Here is a 16,082-nt window from a genome sequence, read left to right on the forward strand (position 1 = left end):
CACAAATGTTTTAATGCTGCGAGCAGCTTATGCCCTATGCGTGTAATTTAGCCATATAAAAAGAATACAGCGCTTTGTAATTTCAAACAGAAGGCATTTGGCACTCGCGCGGATAACAACGAAACTACTTTGGTTCCCTACACTATTTACGAAGCGGAACAAAACGGAACTAGCAGCTGCCAAATAATCTCCGAATCTCTTTATTATGTTAGTCATTTGGGCGTTTGCAAAAGGGAAATAACAAAAAAAACTAATAGTCATAGTGTGTTCAGTGTCGCTGCGAACGGTCGACGACCCGTGTGCTCGTCTATTTGTTTTTATTCGGAGGCGGAGGCTAGTGCTCATGAGAAACTTTCGTTTTCGCCAATTTGTATTATCCGGTAAAAACCGTTATCACATAAATCATGAAGTGGTTCAAAAAGTCGTTGCCTGCAAGCCACGCGAACCCTCATAATCAAAAGCATACGCGAGGTGTTAGGAAAACCAATGTGCATCCTCTGAAGAAATCCAACAGCTTGCCCGCCAACCCGGACTCCACCGCGAGTGACGAGTGCCAGAGGCAAATGAAGAAGTCGCTTAGTGTTTTGGCTTTTCACAACATCGAGATTATTGACCCGGAAATATTCTTCCAAGACCCCGAACATGTGCGCAACTACAAAGAGGAGGAGATATTTCTTAAGATCATGTCCGAATGGGAAATTGTTGAGAATCCCTCAGCCAGTATGGGCAACTACTTTTCGGCAGACTTTGAAGAAGAGTTCGTGCAAATGATAACTCAGCAGCAGCAGCAGCAACAACAACAAACGAATGCCGCTGCCTCAGCAGCTGCTCATTCGACGGCGACGTTGGCGGCAAATGTACAAAGCATAACAGCAGAGTCGTCATACGATAACAGCTGTGCTGTATTGCGAGCTAGAAAACGTTCAAACAAGCGTACATTGACGGAACTATTTTTTGCTGATAAAATTGAAATTGGCCTGTTGCCACCAATGAGCTCATCCACATCCCCTTCGGATTGCCCATCGCCGTTGCTTAATAAAAAGCGCAGACGTCTAAAAGTCTCTCAAGTTAATAGCAATGAAGCAAGTCCAACCACATATCCTGCCACATGTTCAAATCACATTTTCAAAGACTGTGCCATTGATCGTTCCCAACTGAAGACTGAGGCCTTGGCATGTTCCATTATGGGTGCCATAGGAAAATGCCCGGCCAAAGATAAAACCCCGCGTTCCTCCATCAACGATCTCATCAAGCAGACGGCAGATATATGCCATCCCCTCAATAGCTGTGATCACTATGACATTAAGCAGTTTTTTCGACTCGATGATAATGGAAACATCCTTCTGAATATGAGCCACATTGAGGAAATCAAAGGTATTGGCTTGGCCGCCCGAGAAAATCAAAGGCTGTACAAGCGTTACCTCAAAGAAGGCTGCACCGCCGAAGAGCAAGCCGAGTGCAATCGCAAGTGTTGCATGGAAATTCTAAAACGTATGTTGTCTTTATTGTGGGATAAGATCAAATGTAAGTAAGGTGTAGGAAGGAACAAGATAGTAACCTAATATAAATAGGGAAAAACTTTGCTGCAAAAATTTCGAAGCCAAATACTATTTTCTCTAACTAATCATTTTCCTTTTTTTGTTCTACTTTCAGGTCACCCACGCAACAAAATTAATCTGTACAATGGTGGACCGGGCGACACTGTGCGAGACTACACTCTACTTTTGGCCTCGGACCAGTGCACTACCTTTGCCCGCAATATTGAGAATTTCATATCGTGCACCAAGGAATCCCGAGAGGCGGCACCCCAAGTAGTCATGCGCAACATGCGTCAATTCATGAACGGCATGAAAAACTATTTGGTCAAACATGGCGAAGGCAAATTCCACCAGGAGGTCGAATCGGCTCGCTCTCGCCTCAAATCTGATGAATTTTTGAATCTAGATGCCATTTTGGAAACTGTGATGCATCAATTGGTTGTGCTACCCCTAAGAGAACATTTGTATGGCATGTTTGTGGACTACTACACCAGATCGGAGGACATACAGCTATTGGCGCAAAATGTCAAATACGCTTGTGGTCGGGCAGCCAATGATTTTGGCATACGATCCTCTGTCACTCCGCCCTCATCCAATTCCTTGCAAATTATATCAAATCTGTTGTTGCGCCTGCAAGAGGCTGAATTGCCATTAGAGAAACTAGAACTATTCTTGTGTGTTATATCCACCATATTTGATGCCACCGGCTGTCCCCGAGGCCAGCAATTGGGTGCCGATGACTTTTTGCCCATATTGGTGTATGTGGTGGCCAAGTGTGGTTTTGTGGGAGCCGAAATTGAGGCTGAGTTCATGTGGGGTCTATTGCAGCCGACTCTTTTGAATGGGGAGCCTGGCTATTATTTGACCGCCCTTTGTAGTGCGGTTCATGTTTTGAAAAGCTTCATGGCATCGGAGAATGAAAGTGGCACTGGTTCCTTGGATGTAAGTAACTAGAAAACCAACAAATTGTTTTTAAACAGTACTGATTTCTGTTTTTTTTTTTTCTTTCAGTGGCGTTCTTCATCCCTTCCCGCCTGTTCTTCAGTGCTGAGGGTAATCATACCCGATGAATGCAATGGCTCTCTGCAGACCCGCACCCTACCCGTAAGACCCCATACAACAACGCGTGAAGTTTGCCGCATCATTGCCCACAAAGCCCGCATTACGAACCCCCAGGACTATGCTCTCTTCAAGTTGGTCGATGGCGAGGAGACCCCGCTCAATGACAACGAGTGTCCCCAAGACATACGACTGGCTGCCAAAGGCAAACACTGCATGTTGGCCTACAAGCGCATCGATGCCAAAATAGCCTGGCCCACAGCTACCCAGCCAAATTTTAATTAGACACTTTCAATCGATTCCAGCATTGAAACATGACTTAATTATTTATAAAAAAAAAAACAACCAATTCCCTTCTACAATTTTTGAATATGTTTAAGCCTTAAACATTTGCTCAAACTAATTAACAAATTTACGATGTGCATAAGCGCTCCCAAGTTTTTTTATCTTATAAGTCTAATTTAAGGATGTACTAAAAACAGTATTTAAAATAAGTTTTGTTTTTTAAGCAACAGACATGAACGTTATGTGCTAATAGAATTTGAAAGTTTACCAACTTTCGCCGAATAAAATGCAAATAATACGTTTGAAATGTATAAAAGAGAGAGAGAGAAAAAGAAAACACAATCATTTCGGAAGGAACCATAAAATAGTGTACGAGTATGGTTGGATAAACAGAGAAGCTTGTAAATTTTTTGAATAAGCATAATTTAAAAAAGATAACAATTTAAAAATTATAAATACAATATCATTAATATTTAAAAAATATTAAAAAAAAACAAACAAACAAACACACACACACATCCAAAAATAAAAGAATAAACTTTTTATCCCTTTTTCCAATCAGTTGTGTAGTTGAACATATTACGGAACATTTTCGGTTTCACCCAAACACTCTTAAGTGCAATAAGCGAACCCTGTTTCAACTTGTTGGGTTCAAGGGTATTCAAGTTGGACTCTTCAAGTCCTTGCTTGTTGCGTTCCCCTTGCTATTGTTCTGCATCATTTGTCTATCCTTTTGCCAATTGTTTTAACTATACATACCTACTTATATATATATATATAGCATACATTCTTCCTCTTCTTAGTATTTATAATATAGAATTTGTTTTATTTTTCTTTTTTGATATGTATTGAATACATTTTAATCTTTAATGAATTAATAAATCGTAATTATTTATCGGCCCACATTTGTGTACATTTCAACAAAATTCACATTCAAATCATTGCTCCGTATTAATCTATTCATCGATCATTAATAATCATTAACATTTAATCGAATAATAATTTAATCGTTTAGAATTAAATCTACTTTTGTCTTACAAAAGCACACAACAACAACAACAACAACAACCCCCCCCCCCCCCCCCCTCAACAGCAACAACAACAAAATACATTAATTTAACAAATAACAAAAACAGAAAATCCAAAATAAAAATTTATAAAAACTCATATAACCAATGAAAATGAAAGTGTGTCGATTTTATTGTTTTAATGCTAGTTTTGGTAAGTATAACAAACTAAAAAGAAAAATGCTCACTATATTTATTTGGATCAAATGTCTGCGCAAGACCATTCATTTCTGCTTTCAAGACACACTAACAATCATAGAGTATTTCAAGAACTGAACTCTTCGATTAAAAATACAACATTGTATGAGACAACTGAGAACTAAGTAAAACAGATAAACAAGACACCAAGTAACGTAGATGAGTGAATGCATAAAATGAGCCCTTCAGCAATAAGAAAGATTGATTCGAATTTCATTGAGTGCACGTTGTGCAATGCTTGTATTCGGGTACATTTTGCTTCAGGTAGAGTATTACTTTTCTTGTCGTCTGCTTTCGTGGTACGAAATTTGTACAAAAGGCAAAAAAAGCATGAGTAAACACACACACAAGCCTAGTATTTTTATATGAGAAAACAAACAGTTTGCAAAATTCATAGCAGCTATATCGAAACATGGTGTGATTTGGACCAAATTCGACACTGATGGTCTAATCAGTACAAGTCATTGATCAATTTTGTAGAACAATATATTGGTCTTTTTGGTACCCACATCCAAATGTAGACCGATGCGAACCATATACGACACGGATGTCGAAAAGCCTAACATAAGAAATCGGATTATAAATGCGGCTTTTATGGGTGCAAGAACTTATATCGAGAGATCGGTCTATATGGCAGCTATATTCAAATCTGAACCGATCTGAGCCAAATTGAAGAGGGATGCCGAAGGGCCTAACACAACTCACTGTTCCAAACTTTAGCGAAATCGGACAATAAATGTGCCTTTTATGGACCCAGGACCCTAAATCGAGAGATCGCTCTATATAACAGCTATATCCAAATCTGAACGGAACGGGGTCAAATTGAAGAAGAATGTTGACTGGCCTAACAAAACTCACTGTTTCAAAATTTGGCGAAATCCGACAATAAATGCGCCTTTTATGGGCCCAAGACCTTAAACCGAGAGATCGGTATATATGGCAGTTATATCCAAATCTGGACCGATCTGGGCCATATTGCAGAAAAGTGTCGAGGGCCCAACATAACTCACTGTTCCAAACTTCGGCGAAATCGGACAATAAATGTGCCTTTTATGGGCCCAAGACCCTAAATCGAGAGATCGCTCTATATGACAGCTATATCCAAATCTGAACGGATCGGGTTCAAATTGAAGAAGAATGTTGACTGGCCTAACAAAACTCACTGTTTCAAAATTTGGCGAAATCGGACAATAAATGTGCCTTTTATGGGCCCAAGACCCTAAATCGAGAGATCGCTCTATATGACAGCTATATCCAAATCTGAACGGATCGGGTTCAAATTGAAGAAGAATGTTGACTGGCCTAACAAAACCCACTGTTTCAAAATTTGGCGAAATCGGACAATAAATGCGCCTTTTAGGGGCCCAAGACCTTAAACATAGAGATCGGTATGTATGGCAGCTATATTCAAATCTGGACCGATCTGGGCCATATTGCAGAAAAACGTCGAAGGCCCAACACAACTCACTGTCCCAAACTTCAGCGAAATCGGATAATAAATGCGCCTTTTATGGGCCCAAAACCTTAAATCGGGAGATCGGTCTATATGGCAGCTATATGCAAATCTGAACGGATCGGGATCAAATTGGAAAAGAAGGTTGACTGGCCTAACAAAACTCACTGTTCCAAATTTTGGCGAAATCGGACAATAAATGCTCCCTTTTATGGGCCTAACACCTAAAATCGAGAGATCGGTATATATGGCAGCTATATCCAAATCTGGACCGATCTGAGTCATATTGCAAAAAAATGTCGAAGGACCCAACACAACTCACTGTCCCAAATTTATGGGGGCTATATCAAGATATAGTCTGATATAGCCCATCTTTGAACTTAACCTGCTTATAGATATGAAAAGAATCTGTGTAAAGTTTCAGCTCAATATCTCTATTTTTAGGTTAGGTTAGGTTGAAAACAGGGTGCAGTTATTAATCCGCCCCATGACACTATGGACATACACTTAAGCCAGTAATCGGCTTGTTTTTCGCTCTAAAAACTATAAAGTAACCTCTAAAAATATATTTAGTGTTAGGAATTCCATGCTACTTACAAAATCCTTAATTGTTTTCAATGCCACACCTCTAAGTTGGTTCATGTCTGGTATTGTGTCTCCACCTAAGTGCCGGTATCTGTTAGACGCGAAAGCCGGGCAATGACAAAGGAAATGCTCCAACGTCTCATTATCTTTCCCGCATGTCCTACACATGCTATCACTCGTAGTCCTATGTATCCCGTTATGATACCAATGGCCTCGTCTTCTTACGATCTCGATCCTCCCATAGGATTTTCGCCGTCCTACCGACGTTTCGATGTTCCACAATGTTACATGCACATTCTTCGCCCACGCCTTTAACTCGGACTGCGTCGACCAGAAATGCTTCGGGTTAAACAACTTTATTGACGGCAGTCCTCTGGCCTTCACCGCCAAATCGTCTGACCTTTCATTTCGCCTTACTCCGTTATGGCTCGGCACCCAAACGATGCGGCTTTCCCATCCTCAGAGAAGGCGTTAATCTCCTTCTTACACTGCAAGACTGTTTGTGACCTTACCGTCCTGTTTGTTATTGCTCTGGCAATTTTACTGTCGGTAAAGATGTTCATACTCGACGTCCTCGCGTTAGCACTACACCACTTCACACATTCCGTGATCGCCCCGATCTCCGCCTGCAGGACTGTATTATGGTCAGGCAGTCTAAAACAGATCTCAGTTCCTGATTTGGTTAGTTATTTATTTGCTTGTTTGGAATTTTCCTTGGATAACTTCAATTTATTGACCCGAGAGTGAAAAGGCTAAAAGGGGAGCCATCGTATATCCATGATCTCCGTGCCACTGGACAGCCATCACAAATTACCGTGCAATCCCATGGCAGCCGGGTCTACGTACCGCATTGGCCCGGTGGAGTTTTTCATTGGCCCGGTGGAGTTTTTCATTTGCCCGATGGGGTCTTTCAGTGTAAAACACTGTGCACGAAGCTACGGATGTCATCCGTGGCGCCAAGTCGTGCAAGGCGCTGGTTCCAGTCAGAATCTCTACATTGATGCTGAAGAATCTGGATCTGCCTAGAGTCGATTACCTTACAACTGTCCTCAGCCTCTCTGAACACTATTATTGAAACCGATGTTTGGAAGATGTGCAGTCTGATCCCGCTACTGAAACCTGAAAAGGACAGGGGCAGGGTGAGTCGTACAGACCGATCTCCCATCTCTCATCAGTAGCCAAGACGCATGAGGGGCTACTCCTCCCGCTCCTCTCGTTGGACAATTTCCATTCGCCGAGCATCAACATTTCGAAGGCTGCATAGAACTACAACTGCTTTACATGCCATCATCGTATACAAAAGCACACTGGTTATGCTGAAAAAGATACTTTGGACTAACCATCCGATGCTTTTGGGTATTGTGGCTAGATAAATTGCTACCACCGCTGATGTGAGGCTAAGGGAGCTTTCTATTTGGTCATGTGGCGGCTACGGACATTTTGTTATCATTGAAGATACATATCTGTATCCGTTCACAATTGGCAGACTAATTTGCACTGTGCGACACTTGTTTAACTGCCCACACTCAATCCCATGGCAGCATCTTCCCTCCTTAACAAATTCAAAGGAACGATGTTGGTTTCATCGAAGAGGATGATTCCATCAAAACGCTTAAGAAACCGATATTTGCTCTTTTCTTGAATTTTTCAAAAATTTCCAAATAATTCCGCAAATTTTGCACTTACCTTCTAATGTAGAATACCCGACTTGAAATTACAACTTTATTTGTCGAGTTTTCTGTAGCTGCACACTAGCTGCTGCCATGAATTTTCATTAAAGGTAAACAGAAATGAAACAAATTTAATAATTACCAATAAACAATATTTATATTTTTTACTTACCTCTGCCTTTTTGATCCATTTTGTCGTTAGCTTTTGTATTTTCATGTAACTGCTGCTTTTCATAAAACAGCTGACCTTTAAAAAACATTTGTCCAAAGTTGCAAATTTCTGCTGGCAAAAAAGTCCCAGTAGAAATTTGCAGGTTCTCTTTTCTCTAACTGTCAAAATTTGCTCTCTCTCTCGCGCTCTCTTCTATTGGCAAATAAAGTACGCGAACGACTTCCGATTTGCACAAATTTTCGAGTTCCCGAACACAGCTATAGTTGTGAGAAACTTTAACAAAATATCAAAATATTTTTAAACATGATTATAAGACATTTTGTGTACCAATACAGTCTTGGCTTTATATTACATTAAAATTAATTGGTTTTAAGTGTTATTATCCAAATTTTTTATATGGAGTTTGACAGTTGTTCACGTAAAAATATGTGGCATCCCTGTAGGGATGCCCAACGGCTACCACGATAATCGTTAGACTCTGAGCGACATCTAGAATTTTACCAAACTAATGTTGACGACTAGTAACCAGCTGTTTTAAAAATACAAATTCTTTCATAATTCATTCCTCCAAAATTCTCTCAAATAAAGTTACTTAAATGAAAACAAATTTGTTTGGCACTTCCGAACACCAAATAAAATAGCAATGCTGCTTCAGGCCCTAGGGAAGTGCACACGGTTAACCAAACCTACAATAAGATATGCTAAAGTTCAATGGAAAAACTACACTATAAGTCATAACATTAAAGGAGGCCTAAATGTGACAACAAGGTGTATGCATCCAAAACACAATGGTTTAAACCTTTGGCTAGTACGTTTAAAAAGCGGAGAGTCGTCGGTGGCCAAGGGCAGGAACCCACCTAAGGTCAAACTTAAGAAAAGAGATGTTACGCGGTTAATTGGACTGGCTAAGTCTGAAAAATTAGTGTTGACCGGTAGGTTTTAGAATGAAAATATTACAGCAATAATATATTTTACAGAATTATGTATTGTCTTGTTTTACAGCTGCCATAGGATGTTTAATAATATCATCCACTATAACAATGAGTGTGCCCTTTGTTCTAGGCAAAATCCTTGACATTATATTTGATAAGGACGGAGACAAAGCAAAGCAAGCCCTGGACAAATTGAAACATTTTTCACTGATACTGTGTGGGGTTTTCTTAATAGGCGGTTTGGCCAACTTTGGTCGAATTTATTTATTCAACAGTGCATGTAAGTCCAGACTTTAGTTTATAGTTTTTAACGCTTCTAGAGAAATAAATTTTGTTTTTCTTATAGCTTTGCGCATTGTACGGGACTTACGTTCCAAACTATATCGATCTATGTTGAATCAAGAAGTTGGTTGGTTCGACAAAAAAGGCACTGGTGAACTTGTTAATCGTCTCGCTACTGATACATATTTGGTAGGCAACTCCCTAAGTCAAAATCTCTCAGATGGCTTACGTTCTACAGTAATGGTACTCGCTGGTACCACTATGATGGCAAGTATATATATTAAGTATATTTTATACCCTCCACGATAAGAAGGAGGTATACTAACTTTGTCATTTCTCGAAATATTTGACTAAGACCCCATAGTGTATATACTTATATTGTTGACCGTTATAATATTTTAAATCGATCCGTCTGTCAATAGTACGCTAACTGCTCAAAATGCTTCTCATTGTTGTAGGTAGGTTGGGATTGTAAAATGTCAAATCGACCTATGTTTAGACATAGCTCCCATATAAATCGATTTCCCAATTTGAACTATTGATCCCCAAGAGGGCGCAATTCATATACCATCTGGGTGAAATTTTGCACCTTTCACGATCTGCAAGGTCTCAAGCATGATCCCAATAGGTCTTTAACATAAAATAGCTCCCATATAAACAGATCGCTCGGGTTGAAGTTATTCTTATCTAAATGTATCAAAATCCTTGGGGATTTCTTTGCGGGCTATAAGAGAAAACCGTGCAAACAAATATGATCCTGTGGAAGGTATATAAGATTCGACCAAGCTGAACTTAACACACGTTCACTTGTTTAACCCGACTCAATTTTAAGGATTTTTCATGATTTTTTCGAACATACACGATTCCAAGCATTAAAAATCGCAACCTGTTTGAAAGATGCATTTCTCACCTTGCAAAAACATGCAGACTTATTTTTGAATATTAAACCGTTGCAATTTACTAGTTAAAAAACTGGAAAACTCATCAAACCACCAGGGCGATCCGGGTTAATTTGATTTTGAAAACTGAAAAGGTCATGAGGACAATTCCATTTTGTTATTTTACTAACCTTTAAACACCCTTAACCATAATTATCTCTTTTTTTCATTAGATTTATACATCTCCTCAACTGGCTCTAATTAGTACCTGTGTAGTTCCCTGTGTTGCAGGCATAGCTATTGTATATGGACGGTACGTGCGTAAAATAACTCGTGCCTTATTGGACAAATTAGCGGATATATCTAAATCCGCAGAAGAGCGTTTGGGAAATGTAAAAACGGTAAAGACCTTTTCCAAAGAAGAAATGGAGTGCAAGACCTATGACAACTTATTAGGAGAAGCGTTAACACTGGGCTACAAAGAAACAATGGCTCGTGCGTTATTCTTTGGAGCGGTAAGAGTGATCGCTTATACCTACTACAAAAGAATTTAATATTCCAATTATTTTTAGACTGGCATGTCCGGAAACATAATAATAATATCTGTCTTGTATTACGGTGGTAATTTGGTTATACAAGATGCCTTATCCATTGGAGCATTAACATCTTTCATTTTGTATGCTGGCTATTCAGCTATTTCGTTAAATGGTTTATCTAATTTTTATACCGAACTAAACAAAGGTGTAGGTTCCGCCCAAAGGATATGGGAAATTTTAGACCGTAAATGTCTGATTCCATTAAACTTGGGAGTTGTACCTGAGACCAAACCACATGGTGAAGTTATATTTGATGGTGTTCATTTCAATTTTCCCGCCCGACCTGAAGCTACCGTTTTAAATAGTTTCAATTTAGTTTTAAGGCATGGTGAAACAGCAGCTCTAGTAGGACGCAGTGGTTCTGGGAAAAGTACTATTGCCTCACTACTTTTGCGACTATATGATCCTTTGCAAGGACGTGTTCTATTGGATGGTGTAGATTTAAGAGAATTAAATCCCGTGTGGTTGAGAAAGCATATTGGCGCTGTAAGTCAGGTGAGTTATCATAAATATGGCTAAGTTTTTTTTTTGTGTGGAAAATAGCTACAATGTTTAAAAAATAAATTTGTGGTTCGAAGCGAAGAGGTTAGCATGTCCGCCTGTGACGCAGAACACATGGGTTCGAACCCTGGCGAGAACATCATGAAAATTTTCAGCGGTGGCGACATTTTGGAGGAGGAGGAGAGTTATTTCTTGTTGATATTTTCCCCACAAACTGTACACAATATTAATAATAAGACATTTCATAATTAACTAATTAAGTACGCCTTTTTAGGAACCTGTTCTTTTCTCTGGCAGTATACGTGATAACATATTATATGGCCTAAATCCTGGGGTGTCCATAAACGATTCACAATTTGATGAAATCGTTCGAAAAGCACATGTAAATGAATTTACTGACCATTTGCCCTACGGTCTGGATACATTAGTGGGACAGAGAGGAATGATGTTAAGTGGAGGACAAAAGCAAAGAGTGGCAATAGCAAGAGCATTAATTAAGGTGAGTAATGCATTAAATGGAGGCTACTCAAGCGACCTTATATATACTCACCTATGTATAACGCTATCGAATCCTTGCGTTAAGATAAGAAGAAACTCATCTCTAAAAAGGTTTTGCTATCTTTCATTGAGCTAAACTTGAATCGTTCATCACTTACTGAAAGGAGAGAAGCCTTGCGTTTTGACTGGTGGAGGGCAAATTTACAATAAAATTAAAATTCTTGAAATATTTTTTTGTACCCCAAATTCAAATAATCAGACCGGACATACTCAAAAAGAGTTTGTGATTGGGCTTAAAACTGTTGTAGAAAATCAAAGATACCATTTGATGATATGTATTTACGTTGTATCTGTTTTTTTGTTTGTTTTTTGTTATAGAACCCCACAATTTTAATATTAGATGAGGCAACCAGCGCTTTAGATTCCGTTTCGGAGGAATTAGTACAAAATGCCCTAGAACAATTGGCAAAAGGACGCACATGTTTAACTATAGCCCACCGTTTAAGCACCATACGTAATGCAAATACAATAGCCGTTTTAGACAATGGACAAATAGCAGAACAAGGTACTTACGATCAACTTATTTCACAGGACACTGGAGCTTTTAAGGAACTAGTCAAAAAACAAGCTTTTTTGATGAACACGTGACATTATGGCAAACACTAAGAATTTTATTTTAAATAACACAGCAATTAATTAAAGAACAAAAGTGTTTTTAAAACGAGCCAGATTGTATTGATTTTTGCTGATTTTTAGTTGTACAAAATTACTGTTAATTGTAAGTGTTATTACACTATCATTTTATGATAATATTTGAAATGGTGAAAGTGCTTATAAATAAACAAAATGTATTGGAAGCCCATTGTTCATAAAAGTTTTCGTTTTCTTTTTTTTTATAAATGATTTAATTTGGTACAGCAGAAATACTTAGAGACTGGATCTTTAACACCATAAGTTCCCCTATCTTCTTATATTTGCTTTGTTTTACTTTAGTCCTATCCAGAACAATTCAGAGGTTATGTATAAAACTTTAGTGCAAAGTTGTACTGGTTAGTTACCGATATCTGCGATTAATGGAGACTTACACATATGATATACAGACCAATCATGACATTATGCAACATAAATGGAAGGTATTTGGGAGTATAAATCAAACCTGAAGAGTAGAAACGAATTTTCGGGCCAAGTTTTTGGGAGCCTTCCCAACCCCCAACCCTCCAAAAGCAGGAAATATTTATCGACCATGACAAAATACGGCTCAAGTACGTATATTGGTGGAAAAAAATATTAGGGACAACAATTATTTAGAATAATTTTGCACAAAAAGAGTAAGAAAACATCATTACTTTTATATGAGGTTGAACCTGAATATTCGTAGACGTGTTGAATTTTGAACGGTGAACTTAAATTTGATATCAAACCGCATTTAATTCACGGGTGCTCTTTATGATGGTTATTTCGATAGATTCACTTGAAAAAAATGATAGGGATACTTATCAAAACGTTCAAATTACTTATTAATTGTCTTATTTTTGTAACTTAACATATAGGAGGAGAGAGAGAAACAAATGGTTACTACTCTTTCACATGTTCTTTCGTTTCGTAAATTAAAGCATTAGCACCTAGAAATGATTCGTAAAAGTAAAAAAAAAAACTGAAGAGAAAAATGTGATTAAAAAATTAAAAAAATAAATAAATAAATAAGTGTTTAATCTTTGTTTTATATGCTTCAGAGGTTTTTAATAAGGTTTAGGTCCCAAGATAGCGAAAAGCCTTCTTAACTGGGTACAGAAAGCTCTTGGAACTAAAATTCCGCTAGTCTGGAAGAGTGTTTTGAGTAGTGGCATTTTTAAGTGGCATTTTTTCTCGGTAAATGAAAGCTTAGGGAATAATCCTTAAGCTATATTCGTAATACTATCCCCAAAACACGATCATTGCAATATAGGAGCGGGCCCAGCCCAGCAGTTGAATATGAAGTGAAATTTTGTTGTTGTTGTACGGTATTATGTTTCATCCAATAATTGATTCAATTATTATACCCTACACCATAGGATGGGGTATCCTTATTTTGTTTCGATCTCGCCATAATTGTTAGTGTAGGTCGGTTGCAATTTTCAATGAGGCATATCGGTCCATGTTTTGATATAGATGTCTGATAAACCGATCTTGGATCTTAAATTCTTGAGCCACTAGAGGGCGCAATTCTTATCCGATTTGGCTGAAATTTTGCATGAGGTGTGTTGTAATGATTTCCAACTACTATGCTAAGTATGGTGGAAATCGGTAGATAACCTAATATAGTTGTCATATAAACCGATCAGGGGTCTTGATTTTTTGAGCCACTACATACCTCAATTCCCATCCCTGTTTTGTACAACAGCTTCTCCCATGTCCTTCAACATACGTGTCAAATATGATCTGAATCGGTTCATAACCTTATATAACTCCCATTTAATCCGATCTCCTTTTTATACTTCTTCAGCCTATAGAGGGCGCAATACTTTCCAATTTGGCTGAAATTTTGCACAAAAATTTCTTCTAAGAACTTAAACATGCGTATTAAATATGGCCCGAATCGGTTAATAACCTTATAGAGCTTCGATTCGGACCATATTTAACACGCAGATCTTAGTAGAAAATTTTGTTAAAATTTTAGCCAAATCGGATAAGAACTGCGCCCTCTATAGGCTCAAGAAGTATAATAAGAAGATCAGATTAAATGGGAGCTATATTAGGCTAGCAACCGATTCAGATCATATTTGGCCATATTCGCTCTAGAGGCTCAAACAGTCAAGATCCAGGATCGGTTTATGTGACAGCTATATCAAAACATGGACCGATATAGCCCATTTACAATCCCAACCTACCTACACTAATAGTTTATTGCTTCGAAAGTTAGCGTGTTTTCGACAGACAGACAGAAATAAATCGAATGTCAAGACGATCAAGAATTCACATACTTTGTTGGGTCTCAGATTAATACTTCAATGTGTTACAAACGAATTGCCGAAATTAGAATACCCCCATATTAAAGGTGGAGGGTATAAAAATTATTAAATCAATTAATTTTTTAATTAAAAACTAGCAAAAGTTCAGATTCAATTAAAAAATGATTGAATCAATTAATTTTTTATATGAAAATTAACAGAAGTTAAAATTCAATTATAAAATGATTGAATCAAAAAATTTTTTAATAGAAAATTTCCAAATTTCAATTACGATTGAAATTGACAAATTCAGATTTTTAATTGAAAACGTTCTTATTTTCAATTAAATTTTAATTAAAAAAAATTTCGCGATATTTTTTCTGTGAAGTTTCAAAACATTTGAATCTTTTTTTTAATTGGATCAATTAAAATATTAATTGATAATTTCGATGAAAATTCAATCATTTTTTAATTAAATATGCAATTTTTTTACTTGAAAATCTTTGCATTGACTTCTTCAAAAACAGTGATTGATATTATCATTTTGATAATTTAAGCAGTTTCAATCAATAAATTAATTCGATCAATTAATTTCGTGAGGGAAATTGTTTTTCCGTCACATTAAGTTGACTATTTCGTCAAACTTGCCTTGGAGACCTTGGTGATACAATCCAATGGCAACCGGTTGTACGTACCGGATTGACCCGATGGAGTCCTCCATCGGAAAGGGCTGCCGCCTCAGTGTACAACACACTGTTACAACAACAACAACAACAACCATTGCGATTCAATTCCAACGAAGATGCACTCCCCGGAACTGGCCGTATATTGCCACACAGGAGAAGTCGGAGGGGTCTCATAGTATGATGACCATATTTGGCAGAGAGCTGTAGTAAAACTCACTATTTTAAATTTCGGTAAAATCGGATAATAAAATCGTATAATAAACTTTTAGGGACTCAAAAACCTAAATCTACAGATTGATCTGTATGACAGCTATATCTAAATTGACTTCCCCATGGACAAAAAGAATTTGTCCGAAATTTTAGCGCTTTATCTCAATTTTTAAAGGCTGTAGAGTGATTTTGACTTACACATAGACGGATAGGTCGCCCCGGTAGCCGAATTGGTAGCGTACTCGTATTACCAGTGCGGGGGTCGTGGGTACGATTCCCAATAGAGACCTGGTCTGTCGCTACTGTGGTTGTTGTAGTTGTTGTTGTAGCAGTTTATTGTGTACTATCTTTCGTCTGCTTGATTCTGTTGAGTGTCAAGACCCAGGAACTCCGCGACTAAGATGGGGTGCGTCCACAGGGATCTGGGTCTGAGTCGAGTGGGTCTGGCCGGGCAGTTAAACAGGTGACGTGTATCGTGCGGTCCCTGGTTACAGTCGGGACATACATCTTGCACGTCGGCATCAATCCTAGCTCTGTGGGAATTG

At 38.1% G+C, this 16,082-nt stretch overlaps 2 protein-coding genes and 1 long non-coding RNA gene across 7 annotated transcripts in view; 2 read left to right on the top strand and 1 right to left on the bottom strand.

Annotated features, from left to right (window-relative positions):
* The window catches only part of LOC106081128 (protein sprint), an 840,648-nt gene extending 836,687 nt beyond the window's left edge, over positions 1–3,961 (top strand). For 4 of the 5 annotated variants that reach the window (XM_013242875.2, XM_013242876.2, XM_013242878.2 and 1 more), the window contains 2 exons: positions 1,654–2,480; positions 2,550–3,961. In XM_013242875.2, coding sequence (XP_013098329.2) covers positions 1,654–2,480; positions 2,550–2,882 — 1,160 coding nt within the window. In that variant the 3' untranslated portion in view covers positions 2,883–3,961. Of the gene's footprint in view, positions 1–75; positions 1,525–1,653; positions 2,481–2,549 lie in introns of those variants that run through there. The other variant, XM_013242879.2, reaches the window with a different exon arrangement.
* LOC131997353 (uncharacterized) overlaps positions 1–8,226 on the bottom strand; it is a 124,009-nt gene extending 115,783 nt beyond the window's left edge. The window contains exons 1-2 of the long non-coding RNA XR_009398212.1: positions 8,028–8,226; positions 7,872–7,940 (exon numbers count right to left, since the gene is read on the bottom strand). This is a non-coding gene — a long non-coding RNA (uncharacterized LOC131997353). The remainder of the gene's footprint in view (positions 1–7,871; positions 7,941–8,027) is intronic.
* Positions 8,227–8,520: 294 nt separating this feature from the next.
* LOC106094397 (ATP-binding cassette sub-family B member 10, mitochondrial) lies at positions 8,521–12,565 on the top strand. Its single transcript, XM_013261610.2, has 7 exons — positions 8,521–8,959; positions 9,030–9,239; positions 9,306–9,508; positions 10,353–10,634; positions 10,692–11,210; positions 11,491–11,715; positions 12,093–12,565. The coding sequence occupies exons 1-7, from the start codon at positions 8,671–8,673 to the stop codon at positions 12,360–12,362; spliced, it is 1,998 nt and encodes a 665-aa protein (XP_013117064.2). The 5' UTR covers positions 8,521–8,670; the 3' UTR covers positions 12,363–12,565.
* Positions 12,566–16,082: the final 3,517 nt, after the last annotated feature.

Source organism: Stomoxys calcitrans, chromosome 4, assembly GCF_963082655.1.
Source record: "Stomoxys calcitrans chromosome 4, idStoCalc2.1, whole genome shotgun sequence".
NCBI lineage: Eukaryota > Metazoa > Arthropoda > Insecta > Diptera > Muscidae > Stomoxys > Stomoxys calcitrans.

What these genes read in the sequence shown, in the direction of transcription:
- LOC106094397 (XM_013261610.2), top strand. Translation starts at nt 8,671, where the DNA reads ATGCTGCTTCAGGCCCTAGGGAAGTGCACACGGTTAACCAAACCTACA. An exon ending in TGAAAAATTAGTGTTGACCG is followed by an intron (nt 8,960 to 9,029) that starts GTAGGTTTTAGA and finishes CTTGTTTTACAG; the next exon opens with CTGCCATAGGATGTTTAATA. An exon ending in ATATTGGCGCTGTAAGTCAG is followed by an intron (nt 11,211 to 11,490) that starts GTGAGTTATCAT and finishes ACGCCTTTTTAG; the next exon opens with GAACCTGTTCTTTTCTCTGG.